Consider the following 23,878-nt stretch of genomic DNA (forward strand, 5'->3'; position numbering starts at 1 on the left):
ATTGCAGGTTGGGATCAAGCGGAAAGGTCAGCCACAAGCGGCAGTGGAGATAAGGACAGCTACAGATACGTAAAGGAGTAAGTTATCAGCTGGAGAGACCACAATAATCTAGCAAACAGGAAGTGCAGAGACATGGTTTAAATCATGAATTTCTTGGGAGGAGCAAAGAGTTCAAGGTTCACCAGAAAAAAGAGACAAGGCAAGAAGGTCCAAAGGATCAGACAGGGAGCTGTCCAACATCTCAGGAGGCATCTCAGGAGGCTCCTGGTCCTATTTTCTCTGTTTCCCAATTTTGTATTGTTACAAGTTATCGTAAAAGTAAAAACTTTCCCTCGAAAAAGAGAACTGACAGATCTCTCTCCGATGGCCGATAAAGCTGTCTAAGCATCAGGCGCAGGGCTACTGAACACGGAGAATTATATTACAGAATGTATCACCTGAATCCGAGAAATTCCTGCCCCCACCACCCAGGTCTCTTCCGGAGATGAGCAATGAGTCAATACATCACAAGAGTTGTGCGAGAATTCTCTCATTTTCCACAATGGAATTGCAGACTGCATAACTTCTACCCTCAGGGTTTTCTTTGGAGCCGCTTTACAGCTCCCAGCAAGATTCTAGGGAGCGGTATGACTACAGGAATAATTTCAGAATTACAAGCTTCTGAAAAAGATAATCGAGGTATAGGAAGCAATAAAGTAGTCATTTTATGGAGCCCTTAAGGACCAGAAAAATTTTTACTCTTCGGCTATTGGCCTATTGATTTGGCAATACCTTTTTTATTATTTATAATACCAAAGTAATAATTTTCGTTTTTTTTGTTTTTTTTTTTTGGAAAAAACACGACATTCTTCTGGTAATATTGTCTTGCAGACTGTAGTGGATTCAAACATGCGTGGGAAAAATACAGATCTAAAATAAAAAAAATGGTGCAGACCTGATGGGTCAATTAGTCTATTTTCTGCTGTCACTCTTCTATGTTTCTATTCTATTTTGTATGACAAGCAAATATGTTTTAAAAAAAAATTTGTTTTGATCAGTGATAGTTTTAAAATAGTTAGAAATACTGTAAATTTTACGCTCAATTTTTATTCCATAATATTTCCTGTTTATAATTATACTAAAATTACATTTCTAGTATCATCTAATAATTTTACAAAGATTTAATTGTTTATAATATAAAAATGTTGTCCTGTTTAGAATTGCACTAAAATTACATTTCTGGTACAATATTACATTTTTATAAAAATATAATTTTATATACCATAAAATATTCGTCTTGTTTATAATTACACTCAAATTACATTTCTGGTACATTAAAACATTTTTCTAAAATATAATTTTAGACAATATAAAAATCTCCTTTTCAGAACTACACTAAAATTAAATTTTTGGTACCATATAGAATTTTTTTTAAATACAATTCTCTATAATATGAAAATGTTGTCCTGTTTTTAATTACACTAAAATCATATTTCTGGTGCAATGTACATTTTTAATAAAATATATTTTTCTACAATATAAAAATGTTGGCATGTTTATAATTACAATAAAATTTAATTTCTGGTAAATTACACAATTTTTTAAATAATAATGTAAATTTATTTTTCATTTGTTGTATTTTATTCATGCAATGTTACGAAAAAACCCAAAAAATAATATATATATATATATATATATATACAGTATATATATATAAAAAAATCCCATGAAAACAACAAAGTGTCCATTATGGCTAATAAGAGTTATGAGACTATTTTAAAAAGTTTTTAAGTATTGATCCAACTGATATTATGAACAGATGTTAGAAAATTTTTTAGACGTGTGCATAAAATTATTTATTTATAGCGCCATCAATTTGCAAAGCACTTTACATATATATTGTACATTCACATCAATCCCCGCCCCCGAGGAGCATACAATCTAAGGTCCCTAACTCACATTCATACATACACATATTAGGGCCAATTTAGACAGGAGCCAATTCACCTACCAGCATGTCTTTGGAGTGTGGGAGGAAACCAGAGTACATGGAGGAAACCCACGCAGGCACAGGGAGAACATGCAAACTCCAGGTAGGTGGTGCCGTGGTTGGGATTTGAACCTACGACCCTAGTACTGCCAGGCGGAAGTGATAACCATTTAGCCACTGTGCTGCCCTAAAATAAAATAACAGGTATATATACCGCCCAGCACGCACACTCTGCTCCTCACAAGACCTCCTTCTCTCTAGTTCCCTGGTCTCCTCCTCCCATGCCCGCCTCCAGGACTTCTCCAGGGTGTCACCCATCCTCTGGAACTCCCTGCCCCAACCCATCAGATTATCACCTACTCTCCTCTCCTTTAGGCGCACCCTGAAAACCCATCTCTTCAGGGAAGCCTACCCCGCCCCCTGCTAACTTGCCGACCTCCTCCACTCTTCCTACCACTCCATCCCCCACAGCTATCTCCTCCTGTGCCACCATCCCCTCCCTCCTAGATTGTAAGCTTGAAAGAGCAGGGCCCTCGATCCCTCATGTTTTGCATTGTATTGGTATTGTTCTGTCACATGTTCTGTCCCCCTTTGTAATGTACAGCGCTGAGCGAACTATTGGCGCTTTATAAATACTGTATAATAATAATAATAATAATAATATATATTTTTAACAGGTATTTTATCAACTGTTATTTCTGTACTTCCTATATTTTCATTGGTTTGTCATCTATGATATAAATTATTAAAATGCATTTATTTTTATTATTTATTTGTGATTACTGATTAATGAAATTTTTTTCATAACAGTGTTAGTCCAAGGCCCATAGAATTCCTTCCATTATTTATATTGATTATTTGAGGTGGGACAGGTGTTTTATTGTTGGGTGGTCTATGAATTAATAAAATGTATTTATTTTTTATTATTTATTGTTAATTATTGAGTAATAAAAATTTATTTTATGCCAGTGTTAGTCCAAGGCCCATAGAATTCCTTCCATTATTTATATTGATTATTTGAGGTGGGACAGGTGTTTTATTGTTGGGTGGTCTATGAATTAATAAAATGTATTTATTTTTTATTATTTATTGTTAATTATTGAGTAATAAAAATGTATTTTGTGCCAGTGTTAGTCCAAGGCCCATAAAATTCCTTCCATTATTTATATTGATTATTCGAGGTGGGAATATAATTGATATATAAAGAATGAAGTGATTTGACAGTAATGAGAACATTTTAATGGTTATTGGATTATTAAATAATTAGAATTACCTTATTTATATTGATTTTTTTTTTCTTTTTTTTTTTGGGGGGGGGGGGGGTTATTGTTGGGTGGTCTATGATATGAAATAACAAAATGTATTTATTGTATTATTTATTGGTGATTATTGATTAATAAAAATATTTGTGTGACAATGATAGTCCAAGGTCTATAGAATTCACTTGTTTATATTAAATAATTGAGGTTGGACAAGTATTTTATCAACAGGTATTTATGTACTTGCACAGTCTTTTTTTTTTTGGGGGGGGGATATTGTTGGGTGGTCTATAATATGAAACAATAACATTTATTTCTTTTTATTATTTATTGGTGATTATTGATTATGGAAATTTTTTTTTTTGCTAGTGTTAGTCCAAGGCCCATAGAATTTCCTTATTTATATTGATTATTTGAGCCCATAAAATTCCCTTACAATAAATATTTGAGGTCGAACAAGTATTTTACAAAAAACAGGTACTTATGTACTTGCACTTTTTTTTTTTTTGAGGGGGGGAACAATTGTTGGGCGGTCTATGATATGAAACAATAAAATGTATTTATTTTTATTATGTATTGGTGATTATCGATAATGGAAAATTTATTTTGTGAAAGTGTTTGTCTAAGATCTATAGAATTCCCTTATTTATGCTGATTATTTGAGGTGGGACAGGTGTTTTATTAACAGGTATTTATATACTTGCACATTTTTTTTTTGGGGGGGGGGGGGTTTGTTGGGTGGCCTATGATATGAAATAATAAAAAGTATTTATTTTTGTTATTTATTGGTGATCATTTATTTATTTATAAAAAAATTATTTTGTGACAGTGTTATCCCAAGGTCTGTAGAATTCATGTATTTATAATGATTATTTGAGCCTTAGAATTCTCTTATTTATATTGAATATTTGAGGTGGGACAGGTGTTTTATTGTCGGGTGGTCTATGAATTAATAAAATGTATTTATTTTTATTATTTATTGGTAATAAAAAATGATTTTGTGCCAGTGTTAGTCCAAGGCCCATAGAATTCCTTCCATTATTTATATTGTTGGCGCTATATAAATACTGTATAATAATAATATTGATTATTTGAGGTGGGAATATAACTGATACATAAAAAATGAAGTGATTTAATAGCACTAAGAACATTTTAAAGGTTACTGGATTATTAAATAGTTCTTGATGATTTGAGCTGGAACAGGGATTTTATCAACAGGTATTTAGGTACTTGCATGATATGAAATAATAAAAAGTATTTATTTGTATTATTTAATGGTGATTATTGCTTATGAAAAATTTATTTTGTGACGGTGTTATCCCAAGGTCTGTAGAATTAATTTATTTTTATTGATTATTTGAGCCATTAGAATTCCCTTATTTATATTGAATATTTGAGATGTTTTATTGATGGGTGGTCTATGAATTTAAAAAAAAATATTTATTTTTCTTATTGATTGATGATTTGAGTTGGAACAGGTATTTAATCAACAGGTATTTATGTACTTGTGATTTTTTTAATGGGGTAGTACGTGCACATATTTGTTTTTTGGGGGGGGGCAGTGTTTTTGTTGGGTGGTCTATGATATGAAATAATAAAATGTATTTATTTTTATTTTTTATTGGTGATTATTGATTATGGAAAATTTATTTTGTGACAGTGTTATCCCAAGGTCTGTAAAATTCATATATTTATATTGATTATTTGAGCCCTTAGAATCCCCTTATTTATATTGAATATTTGAGGTGTTTTATTGATGGGTGGTCAATGCATTAAAAAAAAATTATTTATTTTTTTTATTTATTGATTGACGATTTGAGTTGGAACAGGTATTTAATCAACAGGTATTTATGTACTTGTGATTTTTTTAATGGGGTAGTACGTGCACATATTTGTTTTTGGGGGGGGGCAGTGTTTTTGTTGGGTGGTCTATGATATGAAATAATAAAATGTATTTCTTTTTATTATTTATTGGTGATTATTGATTATGCAAAATTTATTTTGTGACAGTGTTATCCCAAGGTCTGTAGAATTCATTTATTTATATTGATTATTTGAGCCCTTAGAATTCCTTTATTTATATTGAATATTTGAGGTGTTTTATTGATGGGTGGTGTATGAGTTAAAAAAAAATATTTTTCTTATTTATTAATTGATGATTTGAGTTGGAACAGGTATTTAATCAACAGGTATTTATGTACTTGCGATTTTTTTAATGGGGTAGTACTTGCACATATTTTTTTTTTGGGGGGGGGGGCAGTGTTTTTGTTGGGATGTCTATTATATGAAATAATAAAATGTATTTATTTTTATTTTTTATTGGTGATAATTGATTATGGAAAATTTATTTTGTGACAGTGTTATCCCAAGGTCTGTAAAGTTCATATATTTATATTGATTATTTGAGCCCTTAGAATCCCCTTATTTATATAGAATATTTGAGGTGTTTTATTGATGGGTGGTCAATGCATTAAAAAAAATTTATTTATTTTTTTTATTTATTGATTGATGATTTGAGTTGGAGCAGGTATTTAATCAACAGGTATTTACAGTATGTACTTGACATTATTTTTTCTGTATGGGGGGGAGGGGGTTATTGTTGGGCGGTATATGATATGAAATAATAAAATGTATTTATTTTTTATTATTTAATGGTGATTATTGATTATGAAAAATTTATTTTGTGACAGTGTTATCCCAAGGTCTGTAGAATTCATTTATTTTTATTGATTATTTGAGCCCTTAGAATTTCTTTATTTATATTGAATATTTGAGGTGTTTAATTGATGGGTGGTCTATGGATTTAAAAAAATATATTTATTTTTCTTATTGATTGATGATTTGAGTTGGAACGGGTATTTATTTAATCAACAGGTATTTATGTACTTGCGATTTTTTTAGGGGGGTAGTACTTGCACATATGTTTTTGGGGGGGCAGTGTTTTTGTTGGGCGGTCTATTATATGAGATAATAAAATGTATTTATTTTTATTATTTAATGGTGATTATTGATTATGAAAAATTTATTTTGTGACAGTGTTATCCCAAGATCTGTAGACTTAATTTATTTTTATTGATTATTTGAGCCCTTAGAATCCCCTTATTTATATTGAATATTTGAGGTGTTTTATTGATGGGTGGTCTATGAATTTAAAAAAAAATATTTATTTTTCTTATTGATTGATGATTTGAGTTGGAACAGGTATTTATTTAATCAACAGGTATTTATGTACTTGCGATTTTTTTTAATGGGGTAGTACTTGCACATATTTTTTTTGGGGGGGGCAGTGTTTTTGTTGGGTGGTCTATTATATGAAATAATAAAATGTATTTATTTTTATTATTTAATGGTGATTATTGATTATGAAAAATTTATTTTGTGACAGTGTTATCCCAAGGTCTGTAGAATTCCTTTATTTATATTGAATATTTGAGGTGTTTTATTGATGGGTGGTCAATGCATTAAAAAAAATTTATTTATTTTTTTTATTTATTGATTGATGATTTGTGTTGGAGCAGGTATTTAATCAGCAGCTATTTACAGTATGTACTTGACATTTTTTCTGTATGGGGGGGGAGGGGGTTATTGTTGGGCGGTATATGATATGAAATAATAAAATGTATTTATTTTTTATTATTTATTGGTGATAATTGATTATGGAAAATTTATTTTGTGACAGTGTTATCCCAAGGTCTGTAGAATTCATTTATTTATATTGAATATTTGAGGTGTTTTATTGGTCTATGAGTTTAAAAAAAAAATTTTTTCTTATTTACTGATTGATGATTTGAGTTGGAACATGTATTTATTTAATCAACAGGTATTTATGTACTTGTGATTTTTTTAGGGCGGTAGTACTTGCACATATTTTTTTTTTGGGGGGGGGGCAGTGTTTTTGTTGGGTGGTCTATTATAGGAAATAATAAAAAGTATTTATTTGTATTATTTAATGGTGATTATTGATTATGAAAAATTTATTTTGTGACAGTGTTATCCCAAGGTCTGTAGAATTCATTTATTTTTATTGATTATTTGAGCCCTTAGAATCCCCTTATTTATATTGAATATTTGAGATGTTTTATTGATGGGTGGTCTATGAATTTAAAAAAAAATATTTATTTTTCTTATTGATTGATGATTTGAGTTGGAACAGGTATTTAATCAACAGGTATTTATGTACTTGTGATTTTTTTAATGGGGTAGTACGTGCACATATTTGTTTTTGGGGGGGGGCAGTGTTTTTGTTGGGTGGTCTATGATATGAAATAATAAAATGTATTTCTTTTTATTATTTATTGGTGATAATTGATTATGGAAAATTTATTTTGTGACAGTGTTATCCCAAGGTCTGTAGAATTCATTTATTATTATTGATTATTTGAGCCCTTAGAATTTCTTTATTTATATTGAATATTTGAGATGTTTTATTGATGGGTGGTCTATGGATTTAAAAAAAAATATTTATTTTTCTTATTGATTGATGATTTGAGTTGGAACATGTATTTATTTAATCAACAGGTATTTATGTACTTGCGATTTTTTTAAGGGGGTAGTACTTGCACATATTTTTTTTTTGGGGGGGGGGGGGCAGTGTTTTTGTTGGGTGGTCTATTATATGAAATAATAAAATGTATTTATTTTTATTATTTAATGGTGATTATTGATTATGAAAAATAAATTTTGTGACAGTGTTATCCCAAGGTCTGTAGAATTCATTTATTTATATTGATTATTTGAGCCCTTAGAATCCCCTTATTTATATTGAATATTTGAGATGTTTTATTGATGGGTGGTCAATGCATTAAAATTTTTTATTTTTTTTTTTTAATTTATTGATTGATGATTTGAGTTGGAACAGGTATTTAATCAACAGGTATTTATGTTGGGGGGGGGGGTAGTACTTGCACATATTTTTTTTGGGGGGGAGGGTGGTGTTTTTCTTGGGTGGTCTATGATATGAAATTATAAAATGTATTTTTTTATTTTTATTATTTATTGGTGATTATTGATTATGGAAATGTTCTTTTGTGATAGTGTTCGTCCAAGGTCTATAGAATTTCATTATTTATAATTATTATTTTGTCCTTTCATACTAACGTGTTGACTTTTATTAATCTCCTTACTTTGTTCTTAAAAAAAAAAAAGAAAAATAGAAAAAAAAAAAAAAAGAAAAACTGTTGCATAAATTCCATAATCCTGAACTGTGGCCCTTGGCGGGAGACGTCGGAGAGCTCAGTGCTAGATTTAGAACCTTTTTTCACGCTGCCGTTTCCCCAGACTCCTTTGCATCCATAGTAAACTATGTATAGTATGTGGAATTTATGACTCGTCGAGTGTCAGTCTTTCCCACACTTAACACCTCTTCTTTGGGGCCGCAAACACAATGCCTGTCCTCCCACTTCTCCTGATTCATTTCACAATATGTCAGCCTGTTACTCATAAACACAATTTGTGAAGCTATAATTAACTTTTTCTTTTTTTTCTTTTTTTCTTTTTTTTTTTTACACAGGTGGTGAAATAAAAAAGATAAAGATTTTTTTTTTTTTTTTTTACTACTGGTATGCAATGCGGATACGAACGGTCCTCCGTAACCCTGCAGACTCCGAAATAAAAATAAAAAAAAAATAGAAACATCCTATTTAGTCTGTAAGATATAAAAGACAATTTTTATTTATATCAGTATTTTTTTGCTAGAACCCCCAAAACAATATATGATAAAATAAATAATGGAAGGAATTCTATGGGCCTTGAACTAACACTGGCACAAAATAAATTTTTATTAATCAATAATTACCAATAAATAATAAAAAATAAATACATTTTATCAATTCATAGACCACCCAACAATAAAACACCTGTCCCACCTCAAATAATCAATATAAATAATGGAAGGAATTCTATGGGCCTTGAACTAACACTGGCACAAAATACATTTTTATTAATCAATAATAAAAACAAAACAGAGGACCTAGAGAATAAAAAGACGTGCGGTGCAATTTGTTTTTTATGTCACACTGTATTTACGCAGCGGGTTTTTTAATTTTATTTTTTTAAACAAAAATAAAAAAGATTAAAAATGATTTTTTTCCCACTACTGGTATGCTTTTTTTTTTTGCACTACTGGCAGAACCCTTCGCTGCGTTTTTATGATGTTTCTGCTCTGCTGTGATGTCCGAAGATATCGACTTGAAAATCAGGTCTTTTTTGACACTTTTATTTATATCAGTATATTTTGCTAGAAAATTACTTAGAACCCCCAAACATTAAATTTAAAAAAAAAAACATAGGCCCTAGAGAATAAAATGGTGCATGGTGCAATTTTTTTTATGTCACGGTATTTATGCAGCGAGATTTTTTTATATTTTTTTTTAAAACACAGGTGGTGAAATAAAAAATATAAAGAGGACTTTTTTTTCCACTAGTGGCAGAACCCTTTGTTGCGTTTTTATGATGTTTCTGCTTACATCTCTGCTGTGATGTCAAAGATATCCACTTGAAAATCAGGCTTTTTCTGACACTCTTTATTTATATCAATATTTTTTGCTAGAAAATTATTTAGAACCTTCAAACATTATATTTAAAAAAAAACAAAAAAAAACAGAGGACCTAGAGAAGAAAACAACGCTTGGTGCAATTTATTTTTATTTATATACGTATTTTTTGCTAGAAAATTATTTAGAACCTTCAAACATTATATTTAAAAAAAACAAAAAAAAAACAGAGGACCTAGAGAAGAAAACAACGCTTGGTGCAATTTATTTTTATTTATATACGTATTTTTTGCTAGAAAATTATTTAGAACCCCCAAACATTACATTTAAAAAAAAAAAAATAGGCCCTAGAGAATAAAATGGTGCATGGTGCAATTTTTTTTATGTCACGGTATTTATGCAGCGAGTTTTTTTATATTTGTTTTTAAAACACAGGTGGTGAAATAAAAAATATGAAGAGGACTTTTTTTTCCACTAGTGGCAGAACCCTTTGTTGCGTTTTAATACATTTTATTAAATAAAAAAAAAAAACAGAGGACCTAGAGAATAAAACAACGTGCGGTGCAATTTGTTTTTTATGTCACATGGTATTTACGCAGCGGGTTTTTTAATTTTATTTTTTTTAAACAAAAATAAAAAAGATAAAGATGATTTTTTCCCACTACTTGTATGCTTTTTTTTCCACTACTGGCAGAACCCTTCGCTGCGTTTTTATCATGTTTCTCCTCTGCTGTGATGTCCGAAGATATCGACCTAAAAATCAGACCTTTTCTGACATTTTTTATTTATATCAGTATTTTTTGCTAGAAAATTACTTAGAACCCCAAAACATTAAATTAAAAGAAAAAACATAGGCCCTAGAGAATAAAATGGTGCATGGTGCAATTTTTTTTATGTCACGGTATTTATGCAGCGAGATTTTTTATATTTTTTTTTAAAACACAGGTGGTGAAATAAAAAATATAAAGAGGACTTTTTTTTCCACTAGTGGCAGAACCCTTTGTTGCGTTTTTATGATGTTTCTGCTTACATCTCTGCTGTGATGTCAAAGATATCCACTTGAAAATCAGGCTTTTTCTGACACTCTTTATTTATATCAATATTTTTTGCTAGAAAATTATTTAGAACCTTCAAACATTATATTTAAAAAAAACAAAAAAAAAACAGAGGACCTAGAGAAGAAAACAACGCTTGGTGCAATTTATTTTTATTTATATACGTATTTTTTGCTAGAAAATTATTTAGAACCCCCAAACATTACATTTAAAAAAAAAAAAATAGGCCCTAGAGAATAAAATGGTGCATGGTGCAATTTTTTTTATGTCACGGTATTTATGCAGCGAGTTTTTTTATATTTGTTTTTAAAACACAGGTGGTGAAATAAAAAATATGAAGAGGACTTTTTTTTCCACTAGTGGCAGAACCCTTTGTTGCGTTTTAATACATTTTATTAAATAAAAAAAAAAAACAGAGGACCTAGAGAATAAAACAACGTGCGGTGCAATTTGTTTTTTATGTCACATGGTATTTACGCAGCGGGTTTTTTAATTTTATTTTTTTTAAACAAAAATAAAAAAGATAAAGATGATTTTTTCCCACTACTTGTATGCTTTTTTTTCCACTACTGGCAGAACCCTTCGCTGCGTTTTTATCATGTTTCTGCTCTGCTGTGATGTCCGAAGATATCGACTTGAAAATCAGACCTTTTATGACATTTTTTATTTATATCAGTATTTTTTGCTAGAAAATTACTTAGAACCCCCAAACATTAAATTAAAAGAAAAAACATAGGCCCTAGAGAATAAAATGGTGCATGGTGCAATTTTTTTTATGTCACGGTATTTATGCAGCGAGTTTTTTTATATTTGTTTTTAAAACACAGGTGGTGAAATAAAAAATATAAAGAGGACTTTTTTTTCCACTACTGGTATGCTTTTTTTTCCACTACTGGCAGAACCCTTTGTTGCGTTTTTATGATGTTTCTGCTCACATCTCTGCTGTGATGCCCGAAGATATAGACTTGAAAATCAGGTCTTTTCTGACACTCTTTATTTATATCAATATTTTTTGCTAGAAAATTATTTAGAACCCCAATACATTTTATTAAAAAAAACAAAAAAACAGAGAACCTAGAGAAGAAAACAACGCTTGGTGCAATTTTTTTTATGTCACACGGTATTTACGCAGCAGGTTTTTAAATTTAAAAAAAAAACACAGGTGGTGAAATAATCGACTTGAAAATCAAACCTTTTCTGACACTTTTTATTTATATCAGTATTTTTTGCTAGAAAATTATTTAGAACCCCAATACATTTTATTAAAAAAAACAAAAAAACAGAGAACCTAGAGAAGAAAACAACGCTTGGTGCAATTTTTTTTATGTCACACGGTATTTACGCAGCAGGTTTTTAAATTTAAAAAAAAACACAGGTGGTGAAATAATCGACTTGAAAATCAAACCTTTTCTGACACTTTTTATTTATATCAGTATTTTTTGCTAGAAAATTATTTAGAACCCCAATACATTTTATTAAAAAAAACAAAAAAACAGAGAACCTAGAGAAGAAAACAACGCTTGGTGCAATTTTTTTTATGTCACACGGTATTTACGCAGCAGGTTTTTAAATTTAAAAAAAAACACAGGTGGTGAAATAATCGACTTGAAAATCAAACCTTTTCTGACACTTTTTATTTATATCAGTATTTTTTGCTAGAAAATTATTTAGAACCCCAATACATTTTATTAAAAAAAACAAAAAAACAGAGAACCTGGAGAAGAAAACAACGCTTGGTGCAATTTTTTTTATGTCACACGGTATTTACGCAGCGGGTTTTTTAATTTTATTTTTTTTTAAACAAAAATAAAAAAAGATAAAGATGATTTTTTTTCCACTACTGGCAGAACCCTTCACTGCGTTTTTATCATGTTTCTGCTCTGCTGTGATGTCCGAAGATATCGACTTGAAAATCAGACCTTTTATGACATTTTTTATTTATATCAGTATTTTTTACTAGAAAATTACTTAGAACCCCCAAACATTACAATTTAAAAAAAAACAGGCCCTAGAGAATAAAATGGTGCATGGCGCAATTTTTTTTTATGTCACGGTATTTATGCAATGGGTTTTTAAATAAAAAAAAAAACACAGGTGGTAAAATAATCGACTTGAAAATCAAGCCTTTTCTGACACTTTTTATTTATATCAGTATTTTTTGCTAGAAAATTATTTAGAACCCCAATACATTTTATTAAAAAAAACAAAAAAACAGAGGACCTGGAGAAGAAAACAACGCTTGGTGCAATTTTTTTTATGTCACACGGTATTTACGCAGCAGGTTTTTAAATTTAAAAAAAAAACACAGGTGGTGAAATAATCGACTTGAAAATCAAACCTTTTCTGACACTTTTTATTTATATCAGTATTTTTTACTAGAAAATTACTTAGAACCCCAAACATTACAATTTTAAAAAAAAATCAGGCCCTAGAGAATAAAATGGTGCATGGTGCAATTTTTTTTTATGTCACGGTATTTATGCAGTGGGTTTTTAAATAAAAAAAAAAACACAGGTGGTAAAATAATCGACTTGAAAATCAAGCCTTTTCTGACACTTTTTATTTATATCAGTATTTTTTGCTAGAAAATTATTTAGAACCCCAATACATTTTATTAAAAAAAACAAAAAAACAGAGGACCTAGAGAATAAAACGACGTGCGATGCAATTTATTTTTATGTCACACGGTATTTACGCAGTGGGTTTTTAAATTTAAAAAAAACACAGGTGGTGAAATAATTGACTTGAAAATCAAACCTTTTCTGACACTTTTTATTTATATCAGTGTTTTTTGCTAGAAAATTACTTAGAATGCCCAAACATTAAATTTAAAAAAAAAAACAGGCCCTAGAGAATAAAATGGTGCATGGTGCAATTTTTTTATGTCACACGGTATCTATGCAGCGGGTTTTTTTTATATTTTTTTGAAATAAAAAAATATAAAGAGGACTTTTTTTTTCCACTACTGGTATGATTTTTTTTTCCACTACTGGCAGAACCCTTTGCTGAGTTTTTATGATGTTTCTGCTCACATCTCTGCTGTGATGTCCGAAAATATCGACTTGAAAATAAGGCCTTTTCTGACACTTTTTATTTATATCAATATTTTTTGCTAGAAAATTATTTAGAACCCCCAAACATTATATTTAAAAAAAAAAAAAACAAAAAAAAAAACAGAGGCCCTAGAGAAGAAAACGACGTGTGGTGCAATTTTTTTATGTCACACGGTATTTACGCAGCAGGTTTTTTACATTAAAAAAAAAAACAACACAAGTGGTGAAATAATCGACTTGAAAATCAAACCTTTTCTGACACTTCTTATTAACAGGTGAAACTCGAAAAATTAGAATATGGTGCAAAAGTTCATTTATTTCAGAGCAGCAACTTAAAAGGTGAAACTAATATATGAGATGGACTCATTACATGCAAAGCAAGATAGTTCAAGCCGTGATTTGTCATCATTGTGATGATTATGGCTTACAGCTCATGAAAACCCCAAATCCACAATCTCAGAAAATGAGAATATTACATGCAATCAATAAAACAAGGATTGTACATAGAACAATATCGGACCTCTGAAAAGTATAGGCATGCATATGTACTCAGCACTTGGTTTGGGCCCCTTTTGCAGCAATTACTGCCTCAATGCGGCGTGGCATGGAAGCTATCAGCCTGTGGCACTGCTGAGGTGTTATGGAAGACCAGGATGCTTCAATAGCGGCCTTCAGCTCTTCTGCATTGTTCGGTCTCATGTCTCTCATCTTTCTCTTGGCAATGCCCCATAGATTCTCTATGGGGTTCAGGTTAGGCGAGTTTGCTGTCCAATCAAGCACAGTAATCCCACGGTCATTGAACCAGGTTTTGGTGCTTTTGGCAGTGTGGGAGGTGCCAAGTCCTGCTGGAAAATGAAGTCAGCATCCCCATAAAGCTCGTCTGCGGAAGGAAGCATGAAGTGCTCCAAAATCTCCTGCTAGACGGCTGCGTTGACCTTGGACTTAATGAAGCACAGTGGACCAACACCAGCAGATGACATGGCTCCCCAAATCAACACAGACTGTGGAAACTTCACACTGGACTTCCTCCATACTCGGGGTCCTTGTACCTCTCCATTCTTCCTCCATACTCTGGGTCCTTGTGCCTCTCCATTCTTCCTCCATACTCGGGGTCCTTGTACCTCTCCATTCTTCCTCCATACTCTGGGTCCTTGTGCCTCTCCATTCTTCCTCCATACTCGGGGTCCTTGGGCCTCTCCATTCTTCCTCCATACTCGGGGTCCTTGTGCCTCTCCATTCTTCCTCCATACTCGGGGTCCTTGTGCCTCTCCATTCTTCCTCCATACTCGGGGCCCTTGGGCCTCTCCATTCTTCCTCCATACTCGGGGTCCTTGGGCCTCTCCATTCTTCCTCCATACTCGGGGCCCTTGGGCCTCTCCATTCTTCCTCCATACTCGGGGTCCTTGGGCCTCTCCATTCTTCCTCCATACTCGGGGTCCTTGGGCCTCTCCATTCTTCCTCCATACTCGGGGTCCTTGTGCCTCTCCATTCTTCCACCATACTCGGGGTCCTTGTGCCTCTCCATTCTTCCTCCATACTCGGGGTCCTTGGGCCTCTCCATTCTTCCTCCATACTCGGGGTCCTTGGGCCTCTCCATTCTTACTCCATACTCGGGGTCCTTGGGCCTCTCCATTCTTCCTCCATACTCGGGGTCCTTGTGCCTCTCCATTCTTCCTCCATGCTCTGGGTCCTTGTGCCTCTCCATTCTTCCTCCATACTCTGGGTCCTTGTGCCTCTCCATTCTTCCTCCATACTCGGGGTCCTTGGGCCTCTCCATTCTTCATCCATACTCGGGGTCCTTGTGCCTCTCCATTCTTCCTCCATACTTGGGGTCCTTGTGCCTCTCCATTCTTCCTCCATACTCGGGGTCCTTGGGCCTCTCCATTCTTCCTCCATACTCGGGGTCCTTGGTTTCCAATGAGATGCAAAAGTTGCATCAGAAAAGAGGACTTTGGACCACTGAGCAACAGACCAGGTCTGTTTTTCTTTAGCCCAGGTAAGACGCTTCTGATGTTGTTTGTTGTTCAGGAGCGGCTTGACAAGAGAAATACGACATTTGAAGCCCATGTCCAGGATCAGTCTGTGTGTGGTGGCTCTTGATGCACTGACTCCAGCCTCAGTCCACTCCTTGTGAAAGTCCCCAACACTTTTGAATGACCTTTTCCTGACAATCCTCTCCAGGCTGCGGTCATCCCTGCTGCTTGTGCACCTTTTTCTTCCACACTTTTCCCTTCCACATAACTTTCTATTAATGTGCTTTGATACAGCACTTTGGGAACATCCAACTTCTTTTGCAATTACCTTTTGAGGCTTTCCCTCCTTATGGAGGGTGTCAATGATGGTGTCAGGTCAGCAGTCTTTCCCATGATTGTGATTCCTACTGAACCAGACTGAGAGACCATTTAAAGGCTCAGGAACCCTTTGCAGGTGTTATGGCTTAATTAGCTGATTAGAGTGGGACACTTTGAGCCGAGAATATTCCACCTTTTCACAATATTCTCATTTTCTGAGATTGTGGATTTGGGGTTTTCATGAGCTGTAAGCCATAATCAGCACAATGATGACAAATCACGGCTTGAACTATCTTGCTTTGCATGTAATGAGTCTATCTCATATATTAGTTTCACCTTTTAAGTTGCTGCACTGAAATAAATGAACTTTTGCACGATATTCAAATTTTTCAAGTTTCACCTGTATCTTAGTAGTTTTTGCTAGAAACCCCTGACCCCCCCCCCCCCCCCCCAAAAAAAAAAAATTATATTTTTTTTTAAAACGCAGAGGCCCTAGAGAATAAAATGGTGCGTGTTGCAATTTTATTTATATGTCACACAGAATTTGGACCACCCCCAGGAAAAAGGGAAAGTTCCCAGAGTTGAGAATTCACTGAATGAGAGTGCCAGAAGGCGTCCATAAATCCAAGGTAAACTGATGATAAAACTGGTTCGTAGCAGAACAGTTCCAACATGTTTCGGGGACCAAACGCTGGGCACACTGGCTCCATTTTTGGCATTGCTCCACAAAATTTGGACCACCTTCAGGAAAAGGGGAAAGTTCCCAGAGTTGAGAATCCATCGAATGAGAGTACCAGAAAGCGTCCATGAATTCAAGGTAAACTGATGATAAAACTGGTTCATAGTTCCAACACGTTTCAGGGGCCAAAGTTCCCAGAGATGACAATCCACACACACATATTGAGAATCTACGTTCATCGAATGAGAAAGCCTGAAAGCGTCCGTGAATCCAAGGTAAGCTGATGATAAAACTGGTTCGTAGCAGAATAGTTCCAACACGTTTCGGGGGTCAAACGCTGGGCACACTGACTCCATTTTGACAACGCTACACAAAATGGGGGGCATCCTCAGGAAAAAGGGAAAGTTCCCAGAATTGAGAATTCATTGAATGAGAAAGCCAGAAAACGTCTATGAATCCAAGGTAAACTGATGATAAAACTGGTAAGTAGCGGAATAGTTCCAAAACGTTTCGGGGGCCAAACGCTGGGCACACTGGCTCCATTTTGGCAACGCTCCGCAAAATGGGGCCCACCTTCAGGAAAAAGGGAAAGTTCGAAGAGTTGAGATTCCATCGAATGAGAGTGCCAGAAAGCGTCCATGGATCCAAGGAAAACTGATGATAAAACTGGTTTGTAACGGAATAGTTCCAACACGTTTCGGGGGCTAAAGACTGGGCACACTGGCTCCATTTTCGGCAGCACTCCACAAAATGGGGCCCACCCTCAGGAAAATGGGGAAAGTTCCCAGAGTTGAGAATCCATACACATATAACGAGACTGCACACTGAGTGATTGAGCATGCCAAACAAACGTCCATGAGTCTCAGGTCCAACGCTTTTCATGGGTCAAACACCCCCCTTCATTAGGGCTACAAAACAAGTACAAAACAAGTGAATTTGTACCTTTTTTTGTATCCCTGATGTAGGGAAAGTTCTTGGCCCCCAAAACACGTTGTCTCAGTTCCGTGATGAATCGATTTTATCATTGAATTACCCTTGGAATGTTGAGCGTTTGTTCGGCGCTCTCACTGGATTGTAGGTGTAGCAGTGACCCAATCAGGAATTAAAATTTGCTCCCTTTCACCCCCGAAAAAAAATTAAAACAAAAAAAATACTGGATATTATGACATAATGACAAAAGAATATGTTTTTCTTCCCCAGTCATGACAAATGATTATATTTCCATGGAACGAACAATCCATTGCTGGTTACTACTCACCCATGCAGTGGAAAGACGGCTCTTGACGGCAAAACAGAGAGCATCCATCACCGTTGATCTTGTTCCTGTCATCGCACTCTTCCCCGAGGTCCCTGGAGGAGGAAGAAGACTTCACTTGTAATATGACATCAGGGTTGGGATACTTCAATGAAAAAACTTTGAAAAACATAGAGAGCCACACACAATGTTTGCCTTTTTCCATTTGTTTTTGCATCATTTTGGTGTTATTACCAGATATGGGGGGAATTCATAAAGGATTTTGGACACACCTTCCAGAATTGTGCTGAATGAACCAAAACCAGCGATTGCGTCAGTTCCTTGTAGCTGTTAGAGAAAGGTACATGAGTCTGTTGAAGCAAGGTTCCGGAACTGAAGAGTCCCTACTGGACACACCTTCCTCAGAGCGCTCTACTGGACACACCTTCCTCAGTGCACTCTACTGGACACACCTTCCTCAGTGCGCTCTACAGGACACACCTTCCTCAGTGCACTCTACTGGACACACCTTCCTCAATGAGCTCTACTGGAAACACCTTCCTCAGTGTGCTCTACTGGACACACTTTCCTCAGTGTGCTCTACTGGACACACTTTCCTCAGTGTGCTCTACTGGACACACTTTCCTCAGTGCGCCTTACTCGACACATCTTCCTCAGTGCACTCTACTGGACACACCTTCCTCAATGTGCCTTACTCGACACACCTTCCTCAGTGCACTTGACTGGACACACCTTACTCAATGCGCTTGACTAGAAACACCTTCCTCAGTGCGCTCTACTGGACACACCTTCCTCAGTGCGCTCTACTGGACACACCTTTCCTCAGTGTGCTTGACTGGACACACTTTCCTCAATGTGCTTGACTAGAAACACCTTCCTCAGTGCGCTCGACTGGAAACACCTTCCTCAGTGTGCTCTACTGGTCACACCCTCACCAGTGTACTCGACTGGAAACACCTTTCTCAGTGCGCCTTACTGGAAACACCTTCCTCAGTGCGCCTTACTGGAAACACCTTCCTCAGTGCGCTCTACTGGGCACACCTTCCTCAGTGTGCTCTACTGGTCACACCTTCCTCAGTGCGCTCAACTGGACACATTTGCTCACTACACTCTACTGGACACACTTTCCTCAGTGCGCTCTACTGGACACACCTTCCTCAATGCGCTCTACTGAAAACAAAAGTAAGGTGGACCTAATGGGGAGCTAGTCTCTCAGCTCCCCATCAGGTTCCACTCACTAAATGGTTCAAGTCATTTTCCAAAAATGGGCATTGCTGTATTTGGGCTATGACATCAACATCTACGTATATATAGCTGGGGAAACTCCCTGTACACAGCTGAATGGGATCACGGATAGAGCCCTGTTAAGGAAATCTAATCTCAATTTGCCAACTGATGGTAAATTTTTTTAAGAACTTGTTGCCACCATAGCGAGTGGAAGCAGTTAGAAATTCCGGAATGTTTCGTCTGTGACAGCAATGCTACTGAAACTGGCCGAAATTCTTTGTTGAATTAGGCAAGTAATTCTAAAGAAAGCTACTGCCAGAAAAGTGATGTTACCACTCTATTGAGTTCTCCAGGCTGCGAACAAACTGAAAGAAATGGAAACTCTTAAAAGTCTGTAGATATTGGCGAGTTAAAATAATTCTACATGGGGGAGTAGACCGGAAATCCTCAACAACAGTAGAAGACCACGGTCAGCTACCAGAGTCAATATGTACCGGCCGCCATTTTTTTATATTTGAAGCTGCCTTTTTATCTGATATTATGCATCAAGGTAATGGCACAACCAGGGGCGGACTGACAACTAATGGGGCACCCAGGCAATAGGGAATCATGGGGCCCCTGTATTCTCGCCCACACTAAAACCACACCCAAAAAAGCCTATGAAAGGTACCAGGAACATCTCATGGGGCCTCCTACTGACCCCGGGTCCTTGGGCAGTGCCCGAGTACCCGAATAGTCAGTCCGCCCCTGGACACAACACAATGCTGGACTAATAGCCACTTCAATCCCGGGCACTTTTACCACCTTTCTGCCCACCAGGCACTTTTACCCCCTTCCTATCCACCAGCCACTTTTACCCCCTTCCTATCCACCAGCCACTTTTACCCCCTTCCTGCCCAGGCCAATTTTCAGCTTTCAGCGCTGTCATGCTGTGAATGACAATTGCGTGGTCATGCAACACTGTACCCATATGAAATTTGTATCATTTTTTGCACACAAATAGAGCTTTCTTTTGGTGGTATTTAATCACCGCTGAGTTTTTTCATTTTTTGCTAAACAAAACAAACATTTTTTTCATACATTTAGGTCAAAATATATTCTGTTACATTTCTTTGGTTAAAATAATAATAATAATAATAATTTGTATTTTTACTTTCAAATGTTTCTGTTTTTTTATTTTTTATTAAATGTATTTCCTTTTTTTTTACTATTTTATTTTTCAGCACATTGTGACCAAAGCAATACAATGTTACTATAGTAACATTGAACTACTCTGGGCAAGTGATCAGGATTTTTTTTTTTTAAAACCATTATGATTGCCAATACCGATGTATTTCATTGATATATGCAATCATTGTTACTGAATGAAACTGATTCATTCAGTCTTTTGCTGTGATTAGATGTGATTGGGCAAAGATGATAACATGATACAGATAGGCTGTGATTGGCCCTGTCTGTATCATGTGACTGCCTTGACCAGTCACAGCTAACTACATAATTGTATACAATGGATGGCATGACAGGAAGCCATCCATTGTATACAACTGACATGTAATCTGCTGTGATTGGTCACAGCGGTCACATGACACTGGCAACGGGCCAGTATAGTGCTATGTCCACACCACTGTGCGGCCACGCGGCCACGTGAGTGGCTCGTTTTGACAGGAAGTCATATGACGCCCAGTGACAACGAGGAGTGCCCCGCCCGGCCATCAATCTGCTATAGGTCGGGCGGCAAGGTGATAGTTATATTTTAGTCATTGACTCCATTTGGTATACCAATGGCACTTGGAGAAAGATCTCATCCAACTGATGTCGAAAACTGAAAAAAAAAAGATCATGCAGAAAATACCAATAACCTTTCACAGCATTGTCAGACCATGAAGAGTACTAGGGTCTAGCAGTACTAGGGTCGTTGGTTTGAATCCCACCTGCCTGGAGTTTGCATGTTCTCCCTGTGCCTGCGTGGGTTTCCTCCGGGTACTCTGGCTTCCTCCCACACTCCAAAGACATGCTGGTAGGGGAATTGGCTCCTGTCTAAATTGGCCCTAGTATGTGAATGAATGTGAGTTAGGGACCTTATATTGTAGGCTCCTCAGGGGCGGGGACTGATGTGAATGTACAATCTATATGTAAAGCACTGCATAAATTGATGGAGCTATATAAGTACCTAAAATAAAGAACAAAGCTTATCTTTAACCTTTATGCATAGCGTCAACATGTTTTAGTTTGGGATAGAGTAGAGGAGGGTTAAGCAGGCTTCCACTTATGGTGGAAGGAAATAAAATCACTCAATATCCCCATCAACACTTACTGTGTGCACAGGAATCCCTCCCTTAGCTCTACTGTGCTATGCAAGCAGGGAGCCTTCCCAGCGGGTCGTACACCATTATTACTGCTGGCATCTTTAGCCACCGGCAGTAATCACATGTAAAAAATACAACAAGCTGATTGTGCCAAAGTCAATCGATGGATCCACTTGGGTAAACCAGCCTATCCATAGATGGATCAAATCTCATCTGGTTCCTGCTGAACTGGCCAAGATTTGATCCATCCATGACCGGCTTTTCTTTTTTTGTTTGTGTCCCACTGAAGAGATTTCCCTTAACTGGAGATGCAACAGAAAGGAAATCTCCCCAAATTTAAAGGAATTCCCCTCTCAGACAGTTGTCACCAATACAGGTGTCCCTATTGAAAGATTTACCCTTACCTTTTTTTGGTGACAACTCTAAATTTTTGGATTTCCCATCTTTTTCTGCTTCGGTGACAATGGCCAATGGCACAGAACATCTCCATGGCCGGGACACACACAGTTCCACATTCGCTGTGGATTGAAAATCTACATTCATTGTTCCCCAGTGCAGATATATATCCCCGAATACCTCCTTATAGAAAACCCATTTCTCCAGGTCCTGACTTTGCTGAGAAAATCTGCCTGTCGGTTCTCCACTCTAGGAATGTGCACCACCTTGGACAGGATAGATTATCTCGACTGGGATTCTGGCCATTCTCTACTTTATCCAAAACCAAAGAAAAACAGTTTTCAGCTATATCTATTTACTCAATAATATCATGTGACTAACGAAAAGAAAAAAAAAACAGCTGTAGAAACCAATATACAGACAACATGAAATTACTAATGCAAAAATAAAGTGCTTCAGATACTTATGTTTTTATAAAAAGTAAAAAGGATACCCTGAACTGTGCTACCTAAGTAATAAAGAATAGAATTGGTCATTGGAAGGGGAAGTTCTGAGGTAAGGAGCACAAGACTGAACATTAGAAAGGTCATGTATTGTACAGCTAGCAAAAGAAAGTTCCGCTCTCCCACCTTTGGATTCATGGTTTTAGAGACTCATAAAAGGTTAGTTGGTCTGGTATGGGATGTAGCCAACAGGTTATGAATTTGATTGATGTAAAATTAGAAGATTTAAGGTTTGTTTGTCAAAACAAGTGAGGGTTGGATCATTGATGGCACCTACAAGAAAGCTCATTAAGATTTGGAAGCTGTGTGACTAGTTGTTTTGTCATTGGTCACCAATTAATTATGCAAGGACTAATTTCAAAAGTTTGGTGTTGAGTTCAAAGAAATGGAGTTGTGTAATAGGCTATTGGATGCAGGGGCGGACTGACCATTTGGAAACTCGGGCACTGCCCGAGAGCCCGGGGTCAGTAGGGGGACCCATGAGATGCCCCTGGTACCTTTTTCATAAGCTTTTGTGAGTTTGGGCAAGGACACAGGGGACCCATGATCCCCTATAGCCCTGGGGCCCCATGAGTTGTCAGTCCGCCCCTGACTGGATGTATGAGGTGACTGATATGAGCACCCACTAATCAGGTGTAGATAGTGGCATGGTACCCACAGTATGGGTCTAAGGCAGGCTACTAAAGAGTGTACTGCCAAAGACATGTAAGGAGCAGAAGGGGAAAGAATGCTAGACAGGTCATCTATCTCACAGTTGGCAAAAGTTTGCTCCTCTCTCCAACCCTTGGATTCATGGCTTAGAGTCAGAATAAATTAGTGGGTCTGTGTCAGGAATGGACTTGCCAATGGTGGTGGGACTCACCTGCCTTGTGGGCTGCAGTACCAGGGCTGGCCAGCGGGTGCTCTCAGCAACCAGAAGCTCACTCCTGCAGTCAGCCATCACCTGAGGCTGATTGCAGGAGGTGTATTTAAGGAATGGCCAGACCTGCAGTCAGTGCCTTGGTGTATGTTTCCCATGAGCCCCTGTACCTGCATCCTGTCTGCTTCCTGCCTGATTCCTGATTCTGCTTGATCCTGACCCTGAATGAACTCCGCCTGTCCTGACCTCGGCTATTCCTGACCACTCTCCAGCCTGCTCCTTTGGTACCTTGTCTGCCTGATTGTTCCTGACCCAGCCCGTCTGACTACGCTCTGCCTACTCCTTTGTGTCTTGTCTGCCCGATGATTCCTGACCCAGCCCGCCTGACCACTCCACCTCACCAGCCCTAACTGCTCTTATCTGGGTACATTCCGTTATCAGTTGGAGGTTTGGTTTTGTTATATTGTGCGTTTATATTTGTGTATAACCCTTAATAAATTATATTGTTATACTATACTTGAGCCTGCGTTTCCCT

General features: G+C 36.1%; 1 protein-coding gene across 1 annotated transcript in view; it reads right to left on the reverse strand.

The window, feature by feature from the left end:
* PAPPA (pappalysin 1) overlaps nt 1–23,878 on the reverse strand; it is a 396,585-nt gene that overhangs the window by 121,683 nt on the left and 251,024 nt on the right. The window contains exon 9 of the mRNA XM_089685526.1: nt 18,056–18,147. Within this exon, the coding sequence (XP_089541652.1) occupies nt 18,056–18,147 (92 nt within the window). The remainder of the gene's footprint in view (nt 1–18,055; nt 18,148–23,878) is intronic.

This window comes from Staurois parvus, unplaced genomic scaffold (assembly GCF_062004578.1).
Source record: "Staurois parvus isolate SC_StPar_1 unplaced genomic scaffold, SC_StPar_1.0 ptg000377l, whole genome shotgun sequence".
Taxonomy (NCBI): Eukaryota; Metazoa; Chordata; class Amphibia; order Anura; family Ranidae; genus Staurois; species Staurois parvus.